Source organism: Scardinius erythrophthalmus, assembly GCF_964197995.2.
Source record: "Scardinius erythrophthalmus genome assembly, chromosome: 10".
NCBI classification, from domain to species: domain Eukaryota; kingdom Metazoa; phylum Chordata; class Actinopteri; order Cypriniformes; family Leuciscidae; genus Scardinius; species Scardinius erythrophthalmus.
Window position 1 is genome coordinate 44,162,432 of NC_138230.1, and position 22,500 is coordinate 44,184,931.

Here is a 22,500-nt window from a genome sequence, read left to right on the forward strand (position 1 = left end):
TTATTGACTACGGGGACTTTAAGTCTTGGTTTCTGAAATAAAAACTATTCAAAATATTTCGATTTGTGTTCCACAGAATAAAGTCACACCGGTCTGGAATGACACACTGTAAGATAAATGCAATCTAATCAATAATAATAAATGTTATAAATGTAAATAATGACAGAATGTTAATTTTTGTGTCAGCTAGCCTGTAACTAACTTAACCTTCACCTTCCTCTTCAATAGCGAGTCTATGTCTGTCTAAAGCAAAACACAAACCACATTGGAACAGCATACAAATTCCTTTGCATAAAGAAAAATCAGGCTGTGAACATTTAAAAGTGACTGTACTAGATAAAGCATATCTTCATAGTGCATCTACTGGTTGTGCTTTTTATAAGCACAAACTAAAAAGGTTCTCAGGTCGGAATCTGAAGGTCTAATCTGAATTTCCAGAAGTAGCAACCTCTTGCACACTTTGTGTTGGTCCACAGAAAGGGTCCGTATTCTCAAGAGGCAGTGAGTGATTACCACAGCAGAACCGTTCGAGAGAACACATCTATTTTTAGAGATGAGAATGCTGATTAGATTCCTGAAACTCTCCACTATACGGGCCGGCCAAGTGTCCAGGCCTGCTGAGATACACACATCTGAGGTGTGTGTGTAAGTGAACACCTGCCTGTGCGTGTGTGTGTGTGTGTGTGTGTGTGTGTGTGTGTGTGTGTGTGTGTGTGTGTGTCTGTGTGAAGAGTCAAAGAATACGCACACACACACACACACACACACACACACACACACACACACACACACACACACACACACACACACACACACACACACACACACACACAAACACACACACACACACACATTATATTATAGACTTCAAAATCCTCATATTAGAGTGATTTCTGAAGGATGATGTGACACTGAAAGCCCAAGTCTATTCATTTACACCCACAATGCAACACAAAATTTACCATTTTAATCAACAGTACATTTTTTGATAACCTTTGATAACCTTTTACCATATGTCTTGGAGTATCACAATAATATCGTATCGTGAGTTCAGTATCGTGATATATGTATCGAATCGTGACATGAGGGGATCGTTACACCCCTATCTTTAAAGGGGTCATGACATGAGAAACCAAATTTGCCTTGATCTTTTGGTATATAAGAGGTCTTTGTACCATTAAAACTTCCTGCAAGTTTCATAGCTTAAAGGCCTGTTCACACCGGGACGAATTTCGCGCGCGATATTCACCGACATTTAACGCCTCGTAACTAAACAAAGGGCGCCATTGTGGATGTGCACACCGACGCGGAAAACGGCATTTTTTAAAAAACGCCTAGGGATCGTTTTTTTGGTTTGATGCGCCGCGTCAAAAACTATCCGACCAATGAGATTGGCGCTTTTGCTCACGTGTCTGGAGCTTCTGAAGTTACAGTAAAACACAACTTGGGGGCGCTCAAACACAAAACGGTCTTGCCAAGCACACATACATAACGGCAAAGAAGATATACGCCGAGTAGCGTCTAAACACTGCCGGGAAGAAATAAGACGAGGAAGATGCAAGGCAAGATGAATGTAGTCTCCTGGTGTCGGAACATAAAGAACTGTGACAAACGCGACAGCGACTACAAAAATCTTGATAAAAGAGAACTGTTATGGAGTGGTATTAAGCACCATCTAATGTCAGGGAATGAATTTGCATGTTCACTCGGCTCATCGTCAGCGAAAATCGCTTGGGTGTGAACACAAAAAACGCTTTGAAAAACGCTGGCGAATAACGCGCGCCGATATTCGTCCCGGTGTGTACGGGCCTTAAGACCTCCTCCCCATTATAAACAAAGCATTTATTTAATCAAGCTCTAATTACAGCTCGTTGGGGATCCATGGTGAGAAGTGGCGTCGTTCATATTTTTTTACAGTCTATGGTCCCAACGACGACGCCGCAAACTGTAAGTAACGTATTTCATCTTAAAACTACTTTTAGCCAATGACGTTAGCCAATCATAACAGTGGGCGTTAAAGGGGAAACACCCCCAAAACAGACTGTTTGAATCAGAGGATGAGAAACAGGGTGGGAAAAGGTCATAAATCACTAACATTTTTAATTTTTTTTTGTCCAAAAAACTATAATTGCACCTAAGGGAATATAATAAAACAAAAACAAAAACCATGTCACGACCCCTTTAACATAAATGTAAATTTGAGTGCAATGACAAGATGTGTAACTGGCTGTGGCAAATAAACAACTACAAATATATATATATATATATAGCATTATACATAAATGAATATGCATTATACTGTAATGCATTAAAAATAATGGAGAAGAGACAGTACCTGTAATTGTGTTTTTCACTGTCGATGTGGAAACTGTCGTACTGGGAGAAGGCCTGGTGTCCGTCCCAGTCGCTCAGCTCCACACGCAAGCCGTACTGCCTCTGATTGGTCAGAACGTGAACGAACTCGTTTCCCAGCCAGTGTTCGGCCGACACACTCCCGAAGCCCTAGCAGAGAGAGAGAGAGGGTCGAGCGAGGGTCAGTTTAACCATCGACTCGGGTCACGGGAGGCCTTGGATGAGACAGTGGGAAAGGAAACCCTGTCCAAGATATTTCAAGCCTAATAGAATCAACACAGGGAATGAATTCCACAATTCATCATTTTCTGGAGATAATAATTACAGATTTCCAGAAATCTTTGACACACGAGGGGTATCAATAACCACTGGTCCGTTTCTGAGCCTGAATGTTCAACGGCTGCATCAGATCTGGAGAGACTGTGAGAAAACACTCTACGTTATGACATCTACAGGACTAATTTATGATTTTTTTGTGCAATGCCAGTGAAAAATGCAAAACTGTGTGTATAGCATATAATTAAACACGTGCATGACTTGAGTCTCGATGAGGAGTGTGTTCTCTCGTGTAATTCCTATGCACACAAACACACAGGCCATTTAACAGTCTGGCTTTTGCTTCCAAAAGATGTTTTGGACGAGTTTCCATGTGTGTAATGGATCCATTGAGCTCTAAACAGCTGGAGAAAGGCTTCTGAAACATGTCATAATGCAGTGCTGGAGCTGACAGTAATAATTACAGTGCGGCGTAACAGAACCAATACAAGCCTTTAATGAGGAACATCTGTAATTAGTGAAGCTTTCTCTGCATTCCTCCCTGCAGCCGAATCAACACATCAGCAGAGATCACCAGATTTAACACGCGCATGCATCGCTTATCATCATGCAATTTCTTTCCTATTTGATTTTTGACATAATGTAGCTCTGTAAACAAAAAAAAAAAAGGATAAATAAAAGCAGTAGAAATCACGAATGGTAATCAGATTTTAGCACGTTTGCCATCATCACATAATAATTTATTATTTTTTTAATTTTATGGTACAAATTTTCCCATTAGATTTTTTGACATAAATTAGCTCTGATGACAAAAATAAAACTGATGGAAAAAAATAATAATAAACAAACAAACACGCAAATACAGAAAAACACAAGTGCAGGATAGATTTTAACAGTTTTTCTTTTTTTTTCATTAGATTTTTTTACATAAAATAGCTTCAATAACAAAAATAAAAAATTTAATAAATAAATGATATTTAAAAATCATAATTTTTTTACTGGAATTAAACATATTTCTTTATATGTTGATGTATTCCTTAGTATTTGTTCATTTATTTTTTATTTCAGGTTTATCTCCAGTTAATAATTTTAGTGCTTCATTTTAGTGCTAAGTTTTAATATTTACATTTCATTTCATTTCAGCTTTATTTCAATGAACAGAAACGTTTCCAATAGTTTTAATTAACGATTATAACCCTGGTTATGTATGCGCTAGGCAAAGTGAAGATGATCTGACTCATATTGCGTTACAGTAATTATTAATTCCTGGCTCGTGGGAGCCGGTGATTAATGAGCAGTAAATATGAGACACATACAGTATGAGGCTCTTTACCCTCTGAAACCCTGGTAAAGTGTGTGAAATCTGGCATGTTTTGCGTAACCTGCGTGTGTTTGTGTTGCTGGGTTGAACTGATCGTCCCTGAGAAGCTTTCTGGACACGCAGAAACCGCATCGTTCCCTGCAGTGTGTGAACACAGTGAGTAATGTGGAGGAACAGTTGATACTCTATCCTCTGAAACAGGGAGTTCTCCAGTGTGTGTGTGCTTTTCTGTGCAACACAACATCGGCGTCTCAACAACTCGCTCGGTTGCTATGGTTCAGATTAACACGGCCAAAACCTGGAACAATTCTTTCCATAGTTTAAATATCTGATTCCATTGTGATGAAGAGTTTCTCCCATCTTCCTTTGGGAAAGTGTTTGGGGAAAGAGAAATATAAGCGCTGATGGAGCTGATAGTGATTGGCTGGAGCGGATACTCCTATGAGGAGAGGTGAACTTATTCCAATACTTCATTAGATCCAAACCAGGGAATACAAAACTACAAATAAAAACTTTGGTGAGGAGTGGAATGACTGAGTTTATGCAACTCAACCTCAGAGGACCAGGTCAAGACATGCTGTAATTCATCACATCGAATATTAAAAGAAGAGGCACGTCATCAGATCCAGTCAGTCATCATGTGTTATTCTGAGGGCAGGTGGAGTTATTCTCGCTGCCTCTGTGCCTGAGCCCACATTGTTGACCCCACACAGCGCAACACAGATGAACGCTTGGATCTTTTTGTCCTACGTTTGGAATAAGCATATTTGAGCTCTGATGTTAGTAGCAAGGCCAGCACAGCATATCATTTCATTTGCATTATGTGTATGTTACAGTATGTTTGCTATCTATCGGGTGTGACAGCATGTCAGAAAGTTCTGCAAACACTTATATATATATAAAATTATAATAATAAAAAATAAATAAAATAAAAATAAAAATAAATAAATAAAATGACATGAAAATGCTGCTAAGTTTGTGATTACTTTATATATATAATAGCAAAGACAAAATGCAAAAATAAAATAAAATCAGAACAAAATAAAACAAATAAAATAAAATAAAATAATACAGATAAGGTTGTGATTAATTTCACTTCAATTTAAAATAAAATATAAAAGCAGTGAAACAAATGAAAATAACAAAATAAATAAGAAATTTGTTTAAATAAAATAAAATACAAATTTAAATGCAGCTAACGTTGTGATTACTTTCACTTCCATTAAAAAAATATACAATTTTTTTATAAATTAAATTAAATTAAAAAAAAAATAATACAAATAATAAATAAAATAAAATAAAATTAATAAAAAAAGCAGTAAACAAATGCACATAAAAGTCTGTGTGGAAACAGCTACAGTGTGTGAGATACACTTGTATGTAAACCTACATACAGTACCAGTCAAAAGTTTGGAAACGTTACTATTTTTAATGTTTTTGAAAGAAGTCTCTTATGCTCATCAAGCCTGCAGTTAAAAAAAAAAGTAATATTATGAAATATTATTACAATTTAAAATAATGGTGCTCTTTTTTAATATACTTTAAAATGTAATTTATTTTTGTGATGCAAAGCTGAATTTTCATCAGCAAGTACTCCAGTCTTTGGTGTCTTATGATCCTTCAGAAATCATTCTAATATGCTGATTTATGATCAATGTTGGAAACAGTTGTGCTGCTTAATATTTTTTTATAAACTGAGATACTTTTTTCAGGATTATTTGATGAATAAAAAGTTTAAAAGAACTGTATTTATTTAGAATATAAATCTTTTGTAACAATATACACTACCGTTCAAAAGTTTGGGAACAATAACTTTTTTTTTTTTAAGAAATTAGTACTTTAATTCAACAAGGATGCGTTAAATTGATAAAAAGTGATGGTAACGATTTATATTGTTAGAAATGTTTTTATTTTGAATAAATGCTGTTTTTATGAATAAATGCTGTTAACGTTTTACTCATCAATGAATCCTGAAAAAAGTATTTCAAAAAAATATATTAAACAGCACAACTGTTTCCATCATTGATAATAACTGAGTATCAAATCATCATATTAGAATGATTTCTGAAGGATCATAAGACACCAAAGACTGGAGTACTTGCTGAGGGAAATTCAGCTTTGCATCACAAAAATAAATTACATTTTAAAGTATATTAAAAAAGAGAACCATTATTTTAAATTGTAATAATATTTCATAATATTACGTTTTTGTTGTTTTTTAACTGCAGGCTTGATGAGCATAAGAGACTTCTTTCAAAAACATTAAAATTAGTAATGTTTCCAAACTTTTGACTGGTACTGTAGATGTAAACTAATAGACTAGTTAGCGTATGCAACGGAATACCGCATCATGTCTGAAAGTTAGCATGAGTGTCATAACAAGTGTTACGTTTCTGTGTCGAGAAAACAAATCCAGCACTGACGTCCCACTTTATACGACTTCTGGATTTTATAATGCTCATTTTTTCCAATAAAGAATAAGACTGACTATAACAATGACTGTATGTGTCATGCAAACTATCATTCTGAAGGCTAGGAAGAATCCCGTCATCCATGGTTATCCTTCACTCTTCTGAGAGTTAATCAGAGACAGATGAACACAGAAGATATATGGCACATATGCACTACTTTAAAGAGAGAGAGAGAGAGAGAGAGATAGAGAGAGAGAGAGAGAGAGAGAGAGAGAGAGAGAGAGAGAGAGAGAGAGAGAGAGAGAGAGATGAAGATCATGCGAATCGTTACAGGAAGAGTCAACCGGAGGTTAGTGGGAAGGATTCTGGCTTTACGCACCATTTTATATTCTTTCCATGTTCTCTGGAAGTCCACGATTCCATCTTCACGTCTCTGGATGACGGTCCAGCCTCCGCCTGCTGACTCCATGTTGCAGAACACCTGTTCAGAGACACACACACACATCACACACACACAACCGTTTATCTTGACCTTATGGATCCACATATCCTTATAACAACATCAGAGTGATTAGACAGTGATTAGAGGAGAGGAGCAGACCTGAGATCAAACCTGGGTGAAATTGAGCACAGTCACCTCACACACACACACACACACAGCTGAACACACACACACACACACACACACACACACACACAGCTGAACACACACACACCAACCTGGTTGCAATTACTCCAGTATCACTGGCTGGAGCAACACTGAGAGCAGGTATTCAGGGGCAGTTTTATATATTCACAGCCTTTAACACATTCACACTGTAAAAGGTGAACAAATGTGCACTTCTACCTCAGCTGTCACAATATTCCTCATTATAATAATTCATACGCAGAATAAAGGGGCGGGGCCTGGTTGAGTTAGTTAGTAGTGTGTTAAACTGGCGGTTATGGTAAGGGGCGGGACATTTCCCAAACACACTCGAAGCGCTCGACCAATCACAACACACTGCTCCAGCCGACCAATCAGAGCACAGTGTGCTTTTCAGAAGGAGGGGCTTCATAGAGACAGGAAGTAAACAGAGCGTTACTGACAGACTGGGAAGAGAGGAGCCGCAACAATGGAGAATATGAGGAAAATAATCAACATTCAAGCAGAAAACCTGTTCTAGTAGAGCCTGAACACAACATCAAGACTTTATTATGCATAAAAGGGCATAATATGGTCTTTTTATTAATGACTTTTGTTGGTCTGCATAATACAGTCAGTTTGATTCAGTCATATGAAATATTTTTAATAGAATAAAATTAGTTACTTGACAAAAAGGGGATGAATATCAAAAAATCATGGTAAATAAAGATTATAATACAAAAATAATTCAAATAGGTCTAAAAATGAAAATGCAGTAAAACAAATGCAAAATGCAAAAATAATAAAATTAAATAAAAAAAAACGAAATAAATTTAATTAAATTAAAATGCTGCAAAGATTGTGATTACTTTCACTTCTATTAAAAAAAAGTAAAACAAATGCAAAAATAGACAAATAAATAAATAAATAAAATGCAGCCAACGTTGCAATTACATTCACTTACATTCAATTTCATATAATATTTCAGTAAAACAAATGCATAATACAAATAATGAAATAGAATATCTAGAATTCTTTGACTGTGATCCTATGTGCAATTTTGTGATTTTTGCAATACATGACATTTTTTATGACATTTACATGACTTTTACGTGACTTCTGTGTTTTTGTTTTGTTCTTTATTAGAGTATGATTGACTGTTGTCTAATATAAAATCTGGGTCCAGAAACAAAACCAGTTAAAGCCAGATATGCACAGACCCCGTATCAAACCCTGAGTCTCTACTTAAATAGAGCCGTTACGTCTTGTATTAATATGGAATTGGATTGGATTCCTACCTTTTTCGTCTCTTGTGGGCTAATGTTGATCGTGTAAACTCCATTTTTCTGGAATCCGGCTTGGTAGAGGTCGGCACAGTCCCGAAACTTCCTCTCCTCGTCAGCTTGCTTTGTGCTGTTTGGCACCACTGAATGCATACAGAAATACACATGTCAGAACCAGCAAAAACATAAACCACCAGCGAAATAATAAATCGAGCTGTTTATATTGGTACACACACAACGGAAAGCACCTCTGGATCTGCACTGAACAAATAAATCAGATTCACTCACTCTCTCACTCATATTCAGCCAAACAGAACATTTTCAACAAGACAGCGATGATGCAGCAGACACACAGCCTAGCGATATCTGACAGTCTCCTGAAAGCCTGGCAGCTGACAGCTGTTCGACAAGCACTGTTTTTTGATAGAACAGGACCAATTTTTTAATTTAATTTAATTTAATTTAATTTAATTTAATTTAATTTAATTTAATTTAATTTAATTTAATTTAATTTAATTTAATTTTATTTAATTTAATTTTATTTAATTTTAATTTATTTTTATTTTATTTTATTTTATTTTGCATTTCTTTTGTGCATTTCTTTCACTTCTTTTAATCACAACCTTATAGCTGCATTTTAATTTAATTTAATTTATTTTGTTTTTAACATAGAAGAGGCTTATTTATGAATGAATAATTGTGATTGGCAATGCATATACAATATTTATTTCTTCATCTTCTGTCAGCATGTGTATAAAACTGTCTGTATCTAATATCGGTTTCATTCTACAAACCCATTCAAACAGATCAAAATATAGCAGAAAATATCAATGTTGTAAAATATTGCTCGCTGTGGAATAAATCACATGTAACCCCTTCAAAAACAAATACTGAGTTAATGGAATAAATAACACAGGGCAAATTCAAAATATTGTATCATTTTATCATCTGGATGGAATTATTATGAGATTAAAAAGGACAGCAAGTACATTGGTGCGTTATCAACATAATCTTCTTCCAGTGACTGACATTTTTCCAAGTGTGAAAGTGTTTTAATCAAAGCGCGGATCTCTGGACTCCGACAGCTGCGTCTCTCTACATCTGCACACAATTACAACGCCGATATTTTGAAACCAAGCAAGAGTCTGAGGACAAAATACTACAAGCTATAAATTTCAAGTTCCTGTTATAACAAGTGGTTTATATTTACCCACCGTGTCCCAGTTATATAGAAGGACATTCCTTCCGATTTCCCTCTCCGCTTTTCTTTCACTGCGAAAGATCTGAGTTTTCACACTAGTGCTGTTTCTTTTTTCTTTTTCTTTTTTATTAACAAGACAAAGAAATAGACCAATGACATATACAAACAAGTACACACAAAGAGGAGAAAAGAAGAAAAAAAGGAGAAAAAGAGCTAAAAAATATACATATATTTAGCTCTTTCCCCCTTTTTTTCTTATTTTCTCCCCTCTATGAGTATATATATATATATATATATTCTCAGTGATTTTATATATACATATACTGTCTATATATATATATATATATATATATATATATATATATATATATATATATATATATATATATATATATACACAGTGCTATGCATAAGTTTAGACACTCATGCTAAAGTTGACTAAAAAGAGGAATAAAAAATCATCTTTTGGAAATTGAACTTAATGCCTTAATTAAAAAAATTAGGAAAAATCCAACCTTTAAGGACACCAATTTTCTTTGTGAATGAATAATGTATCGTAAATAAATAAATGTTCTTCCTTAAAATACAGGGTGCATAAGTCTGGACACCCCTATGTTAAATTCCCATAGAGGCAGGCAGATTTTTATTTTTAAAGGCCAGTTACTTCATGGATCCAGGATACTATGCATCCTGATAAAGTTCCCTTGGCCTTTGGAATTAAAATAGCCCCACATCATCACATAGCCTTCACCATACCTAGAGATTGGTCAAGTCAAGTCAAGTCAAGTTTATTTATATAGCGCTTTTCACAACACAGGTTGTATCAAAGCAGCTTCACAGTAATAAATTAGAAGAATACATCAATGTTTGTTTCTAGTGGAACGTCTACGTTTGGTAATGCTGATCAATAGTATCGTTGATTGATTAATTAAATTAAATATCCCCAAATATCCCCAACTGAGCAAGCCAAAGGCAACAGTGGCAAGGAACCGAAAAACTCCATCAGGTGACCTAATGGAGAAAAAAAAAACCTTGGGAGAACCCGGGCTCAGTCGGGGGCCAGTTCTCCTCTGGCGTTTATGAACTAGAGACCGGATTTAACTGTAAGATTAAAGTATTATATGAATGCCTGGCTGAAGAGATGCGTCTTTAATCTAGTTTTAAACTGGGAGAGCGAGTCTGAGCAACGAACAGTATCCGGAAGACTATTCCAGAGTTTTGGTGCTAAATGTGAAAATGCTCTCCCTCCTTTGGTGGACCTAGATATCCTAGGTATGACCAAAAGCCTCGAATTTAGTGACCTTAAAGAGCGCGATGGATTATAGGGCGATAGAAGATCCGTTAAATAGACTGGAGCTAAGCCGTTTAGGGCTTTATAAGTCAGTAGCAATACCTTGTAATTAATACGGGACTTTATAGGTAACCAATGTAGGGATGATAAAATCGGTGTTATATGATCATATTTTCTTGATCTAGTTAGAACTCTAGCGGCGGCATTTTGGACTAACTGTAGCTTGTTTATTGAGGATGCAGGACAACCGGCTAATAAAGCATTACAGTAATCTAGTCTCGAGGTCATGAATGCATGAACTAACTTTTCTGCGTCAGAAACTGATAGCATATTACGTAGCTTAGCAATGTTTATAAGGTGGAAAAAGGCTGTTCTTGTAACATATGAAATATGATTTTCAAAAGACAGGTTGCAGTCTAATATAACACCCAGGTCTTTTACTGTAGAGGATGAAGTAACAGGACATCCTACTATGTTAAAGTTGTATTGTGAGAGGTTTTGTGGGTGTTTTTTTGAACCGATAAGTAGTACCTCTGTCTTGTCTGGATTTAATAAAAGAAAATTATGCGTCATCCAATCTTTTATATCTTTAACACACTGGGCCCTATTTTAACGATCTGAAACGCAAGTGTCAAAGCGCAAAGCGCAAGTGACTTTGTGGGCGGGTCTTGGCGCTGTTGCTATTTTCCCGGCGGGATAAATGACTCTTGCGCCAGGCGCAAATCTAAAATGGGTTGGTCTGAAGTAGCTTCATTATTCATAGGTGTGGTTTGGGCGTAACGTGAAATAAACCAATCAGAGCGTCATCTCACATTCCCTTTAAGAGCAGACGCGTTTGTTCTAAGCGGATTCCTATTGTAACGGCGGATTTGCCAGGCGCGCGCCAGGAGCGGTTCACAGTCAAGGAGAGCAACGCTCTCGTCAGGGACGTTGGGGATGGAGAAACCCACCCAAATTAACTTCGGTTAAAAAGGCGTATGATAATTTGGGTAAATGTGTAAGCTAGATGTATGCTTTTATAATAAATTGTCTATCTATCTATCTATCTATCTATCTATCTATCTATCTATCTATCTATCTATCTATCTATCTATCTATCTATCTATCTATCTATCTATCTATCTATCGTAATAATGTATGATTTGCAAAAATGAAAACTGCTGCTTCTGTGTAGATGAGAGAATCAAAGTGTATGCACGTTGTGCACACGCTACATTGATTATTGCCAAGCATGCGCCCTTAAAATAGCATATGAATAACATGCGCAACGCGCCACTGACTTTAAACAATTTTTTCCTGGTTAGTGGCGCAATTGTTTTCTAAACCTGCAAAATAGCATGAGGGAACGTTTGCGCCGGAACACGCCTCCTTTTTTGCGCTGAACCGCCCAGGGAGCGCAAGTTCATTCCCTAGTTTAGCGACGTGCTTCTGTAGAGGGAAAAACGCGCTTTGCGCGGGTGCAAAATAGGAATGATACATGCGTTGGTGTACAAAGTCAATTGCGCTGGGTGCAAGATAGGGCCCACTCTGTCAATTTGGATAATTTAGCGTTTTCATCTGGCCGTGATGAAATATAGATTTGAGTGTCATCAGCATAACAATGGAAACTAATTCCATTGGCATGGTTTTATTTCAGTTAGCCTAATAGCTAGTTTGATTTGCATTGAGAGATGATCTTATGGAAAGTACCCCATGCCAATCTCTAGGTATGGTGAAGGCTATGTGATGATGTGGGGCTATTTTAATTCCAAAGGCCAAGGGAACTTTATCAGGATGCACAGTATCCTGGATCCATGTAGGTCTCACACTCATGTTGTGTGTGTGTGGATGCGCAGGAGATTCACTGAGAGAGTCAGGGCTGTTTAGGCAGAACTTTGATCCTGTCGTGGGACGGAGGGCAACTCTTCATCCAGGGATGTTATTCCTGCACTCCGGTTCAGGATTGAGTGTCAGTGACGAGGATCTCCCGCTGTGACGAAGAGGAACTTCTGCCTCCACTGAAGCCCAGCTGTGTGTCAGACTACCGGGATTTACCGCTTAGAGCCGAGAGCAACACGAGCAACACGAGCACACGAGAATAAAAGAGGATAAAGCCTAATGCTTATTACTGTACGTTCAAATAAATATATGAGAAATATAATATGATATGATTAACGATAAGATAAAAAAAAAAAATAATGTAATCATTTACAAAAAAAATACAAATAAAAGCCTAATGCGTATTATTGCACAATTAAATGAATATATATATATATATAAATATATGTAAATAAATATATAATATCTTCATTCCTCTATGCAGAATCTCTCCAGATCCTCCATTCCTCCATACAGAATCTCTCCAGATCCTTCATTTCTCCAGACAGAATCTCTCCAGATCCTTCATTCCTCCAGACAGAATCTCTCCAGATCCTTCATTTCTCCAGACAGAATCTCTCCAGATCCTTCATTCCTCTATACAGAATCTCTCCAGATCCTTCATTCCTCCAGACAGAATCTCTCCAGATCCTTCATTCCTCTATACAGAATCTCTCCAGATCCTTCATTCCTCCATACAGAATCTCTCCAGATCCTTCATTCTTCCAGACAGAATCTCTCCAGAATCTCTCCATAAAGAATCTCTCCAGATCCTTCATTCCTCCATACAGAATCTCTCCAGTTCCTTCATTCTTCCAGACAGAATCTCTCCAGAATCTCTCCATAAAGAATCTCTCCAGATCCTTCATTCCTCCATACAGAATCTCTCCAGATCCTTCATTCCTCCATACAGAATCTCTCTAGATCCTTCATTCCTCCATACATAATCTCTCCAGAATCTCTCCAGATCCTCCATTCCTCTATACAGAATCTCTCCAGATCCTTCATTCCTCCATACAGAATCTCTCCAGATCCTTCATTCTTCCAGACAGAATCTCTCCAGAATCTCTCCAGATCCTTCATTCCTTTATACAGAATCTCTCCAGATCCTTCATTCCTCTATACAGAATCTCTCCAGATCCTTCATTCCTCCATACAGAATCTCTCTAGATCCTTCATTCCTCCATACAGAATCTCTCCAGATCCTTCATTCCTCTATACAGAATCTCTCCAGATCCTTCATTCCTCCATACAGAATCTCTCTAGATCCTTCATTCCTCCATACAGAATCTCTCCAGAATCTCTCCAGATCCTTCATTCCTCTATACAGAATCTCTCCAGATCCTTCATTCCTCCATACAGAATCTCTCCAGATCCTTCATTCTTCCAGACAGAATCTCTCCAGAATCTCTCCATAAAGAATCTCTCCAGATCCTTCATTCCTCCATACAGAATCTCTCCAGATCCTCCATTCCTCCAGACAGAATCTCTCTAGATCCTTCATTCCTCCATACAGAATCTCTCCAGAATCTTTCCAGATCCTTCATTCCTCTATACAGAATCTCTCCAGAACCTCTCCAGATCTTCCATTCTTCCAGACAGAATCTCTCCAGAATCTCTCCATAAAGAATCTCTCCAGATCCTTCATTCCTCTATACAGAATCTCTCCAGATCCTTCATTTCTCCATACAGAATCTCTCTAGATCCTTCATTCCTCCATACAGAATCTCTCCAGATCCATCATTCCTCTATACAGAATCTCTCCAGAATCTCTCCAGATCCTTCATTCCTCTATACAGAATCTCTCCAGAATCCCTCCAGATCCTTCATTCCTCTATACAGAATCTCCCCAGAATCTCTCCAGATCCTTCATTCCTCCATACAGAATCTCTCCAGAATCTCTCCATAAAGAATCTCTCCAGATCCTTCATTCCTCCATAAAAAAATCTCTCCAGATCCTTCATTCCTCTATACAGAATCTCTCCAGAATCTCTCCAGATCCTTCATTCCTCCATACAGAATCTCTCCAGATCCTTCATTCCTCTCCAGATCCTTCATTCATACAGAATCTCTCTAGATCCTTCATTCCTCCATACAAAATCTTTCCAGATCCTTCATTCCTCCGTACAGAATCTCTCCTGATCCTTCATTCCTCCATACAGAATCTCTCCAGATCCTTCATTTCTCCATACAGAATCTCTCCAGATCCTTCATTTCTCCATACAGAATCTCTCCAGATCCTTCATTTCTCTGTACAGAATCTCTCCAGATCCTTCATTCCTCCGTACAGAATCTCTCCAGATCCTTCATTTCTCCGTACAGAATCTCTCCAGATCCTTCATTCCTCCATACAGAATCTCTCCAGATCCTTCATTCCTCCATACAGAATCTCTCCAGATCCTTCATTCCTCCATACAGAATCTCTCCAGATCCTTCATTCCTCTCCAGATCCTTCATTCATACAGAATCTCAGAATCTCTCCAGATCCGTCATTCCTCTCCAGATCCTTCATTCCTCCATACAGAATCTCTCCAGATCCTTCATTCCTCCATACAGAATCTCTCCAGATCCTTCATTCCTCTCCAGATCCTTCATTCATACAGAATCTCTCTTGATCCTTCATTTCTCCATACAAAATCTCTCCAGATCCTTCATTCCTCCGTACAGAATCTCTCCAGATCCTTCATTCCTCCATACAGAATCTCTCCAGATCCTTCATTCCCCCGTACAGAATCTCTCCAGATCCTTCATTCCCCCGTACAGAATCTCTCCAGATCCTTCATTCCCCCATACAGAATCTCTCCAGATCCTTCATTCCTCCATACAGAATCTCTCCAGATCCTTCATTCCCCCGTACAGAATCTCTCCAGATCCTTCATTCCCCCATACAGAATCTCTCCAGATCCTTCATTCCTCCATACAAAATCCCTCCAGATCCTTCATTCCCCCATACAGAATCTCTCCAGATCCTTCATTCCTCTATACAGAATCCCTCCAGATCCTTCATTCCTCCATACAGAATCTCTCCAGATCCTTCATTCCTCCATACAGAATCTCTCCAGATCCTTCATTCCTCCATACAGAATCTCTCCAGATCCTTCATTCCTCTCCAGATCCTTCATTCATACAGAATCTCTCTTGATCCTTCATTTCTCCATACAAAATCTCTCCAGATCCTTCATTCCTCCGTACAGAATCTCTCCAGATCCTTCATTCCTCCGTACAGAATCTCTCCAGATCCTTCATTCCCCCGTACAGAATCTCTCCAGATCCTTCATTCCCCCGTACAGAATCTCTCCAGATCCTTCATTCCCCCATACAGAATCTCTCCAGATCCTTCATTCCTCCATACAGAATCTCTCCAGATCCTTCAATCCTCTATACAGAATCCCTCCAGATCCTTCATTCCCCCATATAGAATCTCTCCAGATCCTTCATTCCTCCATACAGAATCTCTCCAGATCCTTCATTCCTCCATACAGAATCTCTCCAGATCCTTCATTCCGCTCCAGATCCTTCATTCATACAGAATCTCTCTTGATCCTTCATTTCTCCATACAAAATCTCTCCAGATCCTTCATTCCTCCGTACAGAATCTCTCCAGATCCTTCATTCCTCCGTACAGAATCTCTCCAGATCCTTCATTCCCCCGTACAGAATCTCTCCAGATCCTTCATTCCCCCGTACAGAATCTCTACAGATCCTTCATTCCCCCATACAGAATCTCTCCAGATCCTTCATTCCTCCATACAGAATCTCTCCAGATCCTTCATTCCTCCATACAGAATCCCTCCAGATCCTTCATTCCTCCATACGGAATCTCTCCAGATCCTTCATTCCTCCAAACGGAATCTCTCCAGATCATCCATTCCTCCATACAGAATCTCTCCAGATCCTTCATTCCTCCATACAAAATCCCTCCAGATCCTTCATTCCTCCATACAGAATCTCTCCAGATCCTTCATTCTTCCAGACAGAATCTCTCCAGATCCTTCATTCCTCCATACGGAATCTCTCCAGATCCTCCATTCCTCCATACAAAATCGCTCCAGATCCTTCATTCCTCCATACAAAATCCCTCCAGATCCTTCATTCCTCCATACGGAATCTCTCCAGATCCTTCATTCCTCCATACGGAATCTCTCCAGATCCTTCATTCCTCCATACAGAATCTCTCCAGATCCTCCATTCCTCTATACAGAATCTTTCCAGATCCTTCATTCCTCCATACAGAATCCCTCCAGATCCTTCACTCCTCCATACAGAATCTCTCCAGATCTTCATTCCTCCATACAGAATCTCTCCAGATCCTTCACTCCTCCATGCAGAATCCCTCCAGATCCTGCAGATTCCCAGATCCATGTTCTCTTCAGTTCAGCCCACTCCTCCTCTATAGGGTTCAGGTCTGGGACTGGGACTGCCATTGGAGACGCTTGGTTTTGTGCTCAGTGACCCATTTTTGTGTTGATTTTGATGTTTGTTTTGGACCGTTGTCCGGTTGGAAGATCCAAACACGGCCCATTATAAGATTTCTAGCACAGGCTGTCAGGTTTTGATTTTTTATCTGTTAGTATTTGATCGAATCCATGATGCCATGTCTCTGAAGAAGATGTCCAGGACCTCTGGCAGACGATTAGGCCCACAGCAGTAAAGATACAGCAGAGTCTTTCATTTTACACATGGGGCTTTTTTATCCCTGTGTGAACCAAACCCTTATTAAGTGTTTGCTGCCAAAAAGCTCATTTTCTGACCATTTAATGAATATTTTGAAAGGCTGAAGGTTTCTTGAGTTTGGAGTTTGTTGTAATGGATGTGAGGATTATACAGCGATGTTTGCAGAACATCTGACAGCGTCTGGATGAACACGAACATCTTTACATGTTAATTTGAGCTATTAAACAGCGTGTGTTCTGGCTCATACAGTTATACTCACAATATTTGTTTACAGTTGAATTCTTGGTGGTTCAGTGCGAACTTTAGTTTGGACCGAGTTTATGTGAAAGGAGCAGTGATTTTACAAATCAGTATTCTCCACACACTCGCACACACAAAATACAGTTTAAAATGAGCAAGAACTGAAAATCCCAGTGCGTTGTGTGTTGGCGAAACCAAAACTCAAACCACACACACACACACACACACACACACACACACACACACACACACACACACACACACACACACACACACACACACACACACACACACACACACTGACGACAGAGTCTGATTCCTTCAAACGGACGGAGAGACCGTGAGAATAATGACCACCAGCTGAACACGCAGAACTCAATAATGAGTATATTTAAGAACATTTCCAAAGCCATAAACCATACAAATCATAATGTCAATGTTTAATATCAATTTATATTTGTATGCAGAACTGAGTCAAAGTTCGTGCCTAGAAAACTTCATTTACAGACAGAAAACAATATTTTGCTCACTAAAAATGATTGATGCCATCGAGTAAATAATAATTAGCAATTAGGGATTTATTACAGGCATCCATGGAGGAAAACGGTTACATCTCATAATGCAATCTAATGATGCAAAAGTTATGTTTTTCATAATAACCCGTAATAGTGCAATTATTGCAATATAAAATTGTGTGTGTGTGTGAGGGTGTGTGTGTGTGTATGTGTGAGTTGCAGACAGAGACTGACGGTGGCGTTCTTGCTACCGATACATGTGTGTGTGTGTGTGTGTGTGTGTGTGTGTGTGTGTGTGTGTGTGTGTGTGTGTGAGAGTGTGTTTGTGAGTGAGGATGTGTGTGTGTGTGTGTGTGTGTGTGTTGCAGACAGAGACTGACGGTGCCGTTCTTGCCACCGACACGTGTGTGTGTGTGTGTGTGTGTGTGTGTGTGTGTGTGTGTGTGAGAGAGAGAGAGAGAGAGAGAGAGAGAGAGTGTGTATGTGAGTGAGGATGTGTGTGTGTGTGTGTGTGTGTGTGTGTGTGTGTTGCAGACAGAGACTGACGGTGCCGTTCTTGCCACCAATACGTGTGTGTGTGTGTGTGTGTGTGTGAGAGAGAGAGAGAGAGAGAGAGAGAGAGAGAATGTATGTATGTGAGTGAGGATGTATGTGTGTGTGTGTGTGTGTGTGTGTGTGTGTGTGTGTGTTGCAGACAGAGACTGACGGTGCCGTTCTTGCCACCGATACGGACGGGACGTCCCGCAGGAGTCATTAGGTTTGAGTAATCGAGGCAGAGGTCAGAGGTCAGGAGAACGACCTCTACACTGGAGCAAGAGCTGGTTAAGATCTGCATTCATCATCACTGGTTTGGTAATATGTTCTTGTGTGCACAATTATTATTTTTTTGTTAAAATCTCCAAGAAATCATGTTATGTGTCTCGTTACGCCAAACCACAGTGAACCAAAACTCTATTTTATACGCTCAATTGAGGAACTAAATCAACCCAACGGTTCAGAGATAGATCAAACTACGCTGGAATCGAACATGCTCTCGTTTAGTGTGATTGGCTGAAGTACAAGTGTGAACGTCTAATCCAAGAGAGAGGCAGGGTGTTCCAGTGTGTGTGTGTGTGTCTGTGTGTGTTTGTGCGTGAAAGTGAGTGTGTGTGTGAGAGTATGAGTGAGTGAGTTTATGTATATATTTTATTTATATATGTTGATGCTTTGGCAACATTGTGTTACACAGTCATGCTAATAAAGCTCATTTTGAATTTGAATTTGAATTTGAGTGAGAGAGAGAGATAAGTGAGGATGTGTGTGTGTATGTGTGTGTGTGTGTGTGTGTGTGTGTGTGTGTGTTTGTGTGTGTATGAGTGTGTGTGTTGCAGACAGAGACTGACGGTGCCATTCTTGCCACTGATACATGTGTGTGTGTGTGTGTGTGTGTGAGAGAGAGAGAGAGAGAGAGAGAGAGAGAGAGAGTGAGTGTGTATGTGAATGAGTATGTGTGTGTGTGTGTGTTTGTGTGTGTGTGTGTGTGTGTGTGTGTGTGTGTGTGTATGTGTGTGTGTGTGTGTGTGTGTGTGTGAGTGTGTGTGTTGCAGACAGAGACTGACGGTGCCGTTCTCGCCAGACGTTTCAGGTATATCTTCTGTGCCACAGAGGCGAGGGGTCGCGAGGTCATGAGGGTAATGAGTTCAGGACACTGACTCCTGCTGCTGTGAAGACAAGCGTGAGGGTTCGAGGAAACGACTGTGAGCTCGCGCTGTAACTCAATCAAAGGCTGTCTGACACTCACTGGACTGTTCAGCGCAGGCCGTGTGTTGAAGCGTGATAACACACATCCGTTGAGCTTCACACGTCACGTTTAACCAGAAAACCACATATTTCACACCCACCAGGAAGAAGCTTTCCTCATTGATAACATGCATGTTTTTCCATCTCACAATTCCCTGCTACACTTATAGTTTTGTTTCACTTCCTGGTTGACGTGTGTTTTGAGCATTTCTTGCACCACTTTTTGTTTAGTTTTGTCCTGGATCGCTTGGTGACACATGAGGTGAAACAATATATGACTAAAACAAAGTTAAAATATCAATTCAGTTAAATAAATTAGCTTGGAAATGGTGATTTGAATGAATGAATTAATGAATGAACGAATGAATGAAGTATATATTATAGATTTATATATTTTTTTCTTTTATCTATAAAGCAATACCAAATCCTGACCGAACAATATTTAATAAATATATATATAGGAGTATTAATTAGAAATGTATATATGATATATAATTCATATCAGCCCAAGAACAAATCCTGATCTAATAAACAAATAAACAAACAAACTAATAAATATTTATTTATGAATTTATGTATGAATTCATATACCTGGATCCAAATCCTTTTCCAAACAAAATAACAAACAAACAAACAAATAAATAAATAACTATTTAATTATTATATTATATTTAATTATGTATTTAATTATGATATTATATGTGACCCTGGATCACAAAACCAGTCACATGGGTCAATTTTTTTAAATTGAGATTTATTCATCATCTGAAAGCTGAATAAATAAGCTTTCCATAGATGTGTGGTTTATTATGATATGAAAACATTTGTCCGAGATACAACTATTGAAAATCTGGAATCTGAGGGTGCAAAAAAATCGAAACATTGAGAAAAACGTCTTTAAAGTTGTCCATTTATGTTATATACAGAAATAAATGTTTTATATATTTATGATAATAATATTATCAAAATATCTTCATGGAACATGATCTTTACTTAATATCCTAATGAAAAAAAAACTATAATTTTGACCCATACAATGTATTGTTGGCTATTTCCACAAATAAACCTGTGCGACTCGTGACTGGTGACGTGATCCAGGGTCACATACATTAATGCATATGAACCCAAGACCAAATCCTGACCTAACACACAAATAAACAAACAAACAAACTTAGAACCAAATATAATCCTGCCCTAACAATTAATTAATTAATAAAATGTATTTCTCTAATAATAACATGCACCTGGTTCTTGGTCCACAGCTAGGAGTTTGTCTCCATGAATAAAGAGTGAGGGATGTGTGCTCTTACGTGCGGTGCCGGCGTCCCGGTTGCAGAGTTGGATCAGGCTGCGCACGGTCTCCATCAGGTCCTGCTGTTGTGTCTGCAGGACACTGGTGTTCCCGCTGGCTCGGGTCAGCTGATCCTCCAGCTCTCGGATCACTGAGCTCTGTCTGCTGACCAGCGCCTGTAGACTGAGCTTCTCCTCACGCACGACCTCCAGCTCCTGCCGGTGCCGGTCCTCCATCTCCTGCATCTTCACCTCCAGGAACCTGAAACACACACGAGATCATCATCTAATGCAATGTTCCTTTAAACACGGGTTAAATTAGGAAACATACTCATAAATGTGAGTCACAGATACAGCCCAAATAACACTGCTTCTGCAATTATTGTACTATAAAGCCCTTTATATTATATAGTTATATATTATATTTGTTTTAATGACCCTACATGTTTGATAAAACCATACAATGTTTTGATTACAAAATTATGAGGAAATATTTTATATATTTTTAAATATTCTAAATATGAGGGAAGAACAAACATTAAACTTGTTTAAGGTATTAATCTGACAAAATGATTTGAAAAAAAAGGCAAATTACAGCTAAAGGTTTTATTGTATTATGCAAAAAAAAAAAAAAAATGCATAGAAAAACAAAAAGCTGACAGGAAAAAGCACATTGACTACAACATAATCAGTTATTAATATTTCACTGATTCTCTTTTGTTTTTGCATGTGTTCATAATTTCTTTGTATAACAGCCTGGCCAAAAATTATATCGCACAATTTGGCATGTTTAATTGCATTATTATCAAAATTAAAACAAGCACAGTTATGCAATATGCTTTCAAAATATTGTAATGATATTTGAATAAAGGGTGAAGATGTCCATTTTCCTCACTTCTGGCCACTACTGTCCTTCATGTTCTATGATACAATAATGTTTCTTTATTGCAATTGCTTTAGTCATAAAGAGCAAATACACACACTTAGATAATACAGATACTGTATATCATATTGCATGGTTTGTTTGTGTGGATCCAGGTAAACAAAATGACTTACACACGAAAGTTGAAGAACCCCTGGCTTCATCAAGGCTTGATTTGGTGATACTATATTTACAGTATGTTTCAGTAAAAGAAATGGAGAGCGCTTCATTACTGCGGTAATGAATACTGACATGATGAATGAAGTCAGACTCTATAGTTCACAATCCATACAAACATTGGGGATCAGTGAAAGTCTAAAATGGGTCCAGGTCTTAAATCTCGGAAACCTGATGCTGGATTCACTCGCTTATTACAGCAAAATTCAATCCACATAAATAACTTAAAATAATGCATTCATTTTAGACTGGAATCGGAGAAAGTAATAAAGTCAGTCTATATAAA

General features: G+C 38.2%; 1 protein-coding gene across 3 annotated transcripts in view; it reads right to left on the bottom strand.

Moving 5' to 3' along the window:
• The window catches only part of angpt1 (angiopoietin 1), an 84,192-nt gene that overhangs the window by 20,504 nt on the left and 41,188 nt on the right, over positions 1 to 22,500 (bottom strand). For all 3 annotated transcript variants that reach the window (XR_014030984.1, XR_014030985.1, XM_081377056.1), the window contains exons 4-7: positions 21,136 to 21,377; positions 8,284 to 8,411; positions 6,740 to 6,841; positions 2,336 to 2,502 (exon numbers count right to left, since the gene is read on the bottom strand). Coding sequence is in view for 1 of the 3 variants with exons in the window: in XM_081377056.1 (XP_081233182.1) it covers positions 2,336 to 2,502; positions 6,740 to 6,841; positions 8,284 to 8,411; positions 21,136 to 21,377 (639 nt within the window). In the remaining 2 variants the exon portion in view is untranslated. The remainder of the gene's footprint in view (positions 1 to 2,335; positions 2,503 to 6,739; positions 6,842 to 8,283; positions 8,412 to 21,135; positions 21,378 to 22,500) is intronic.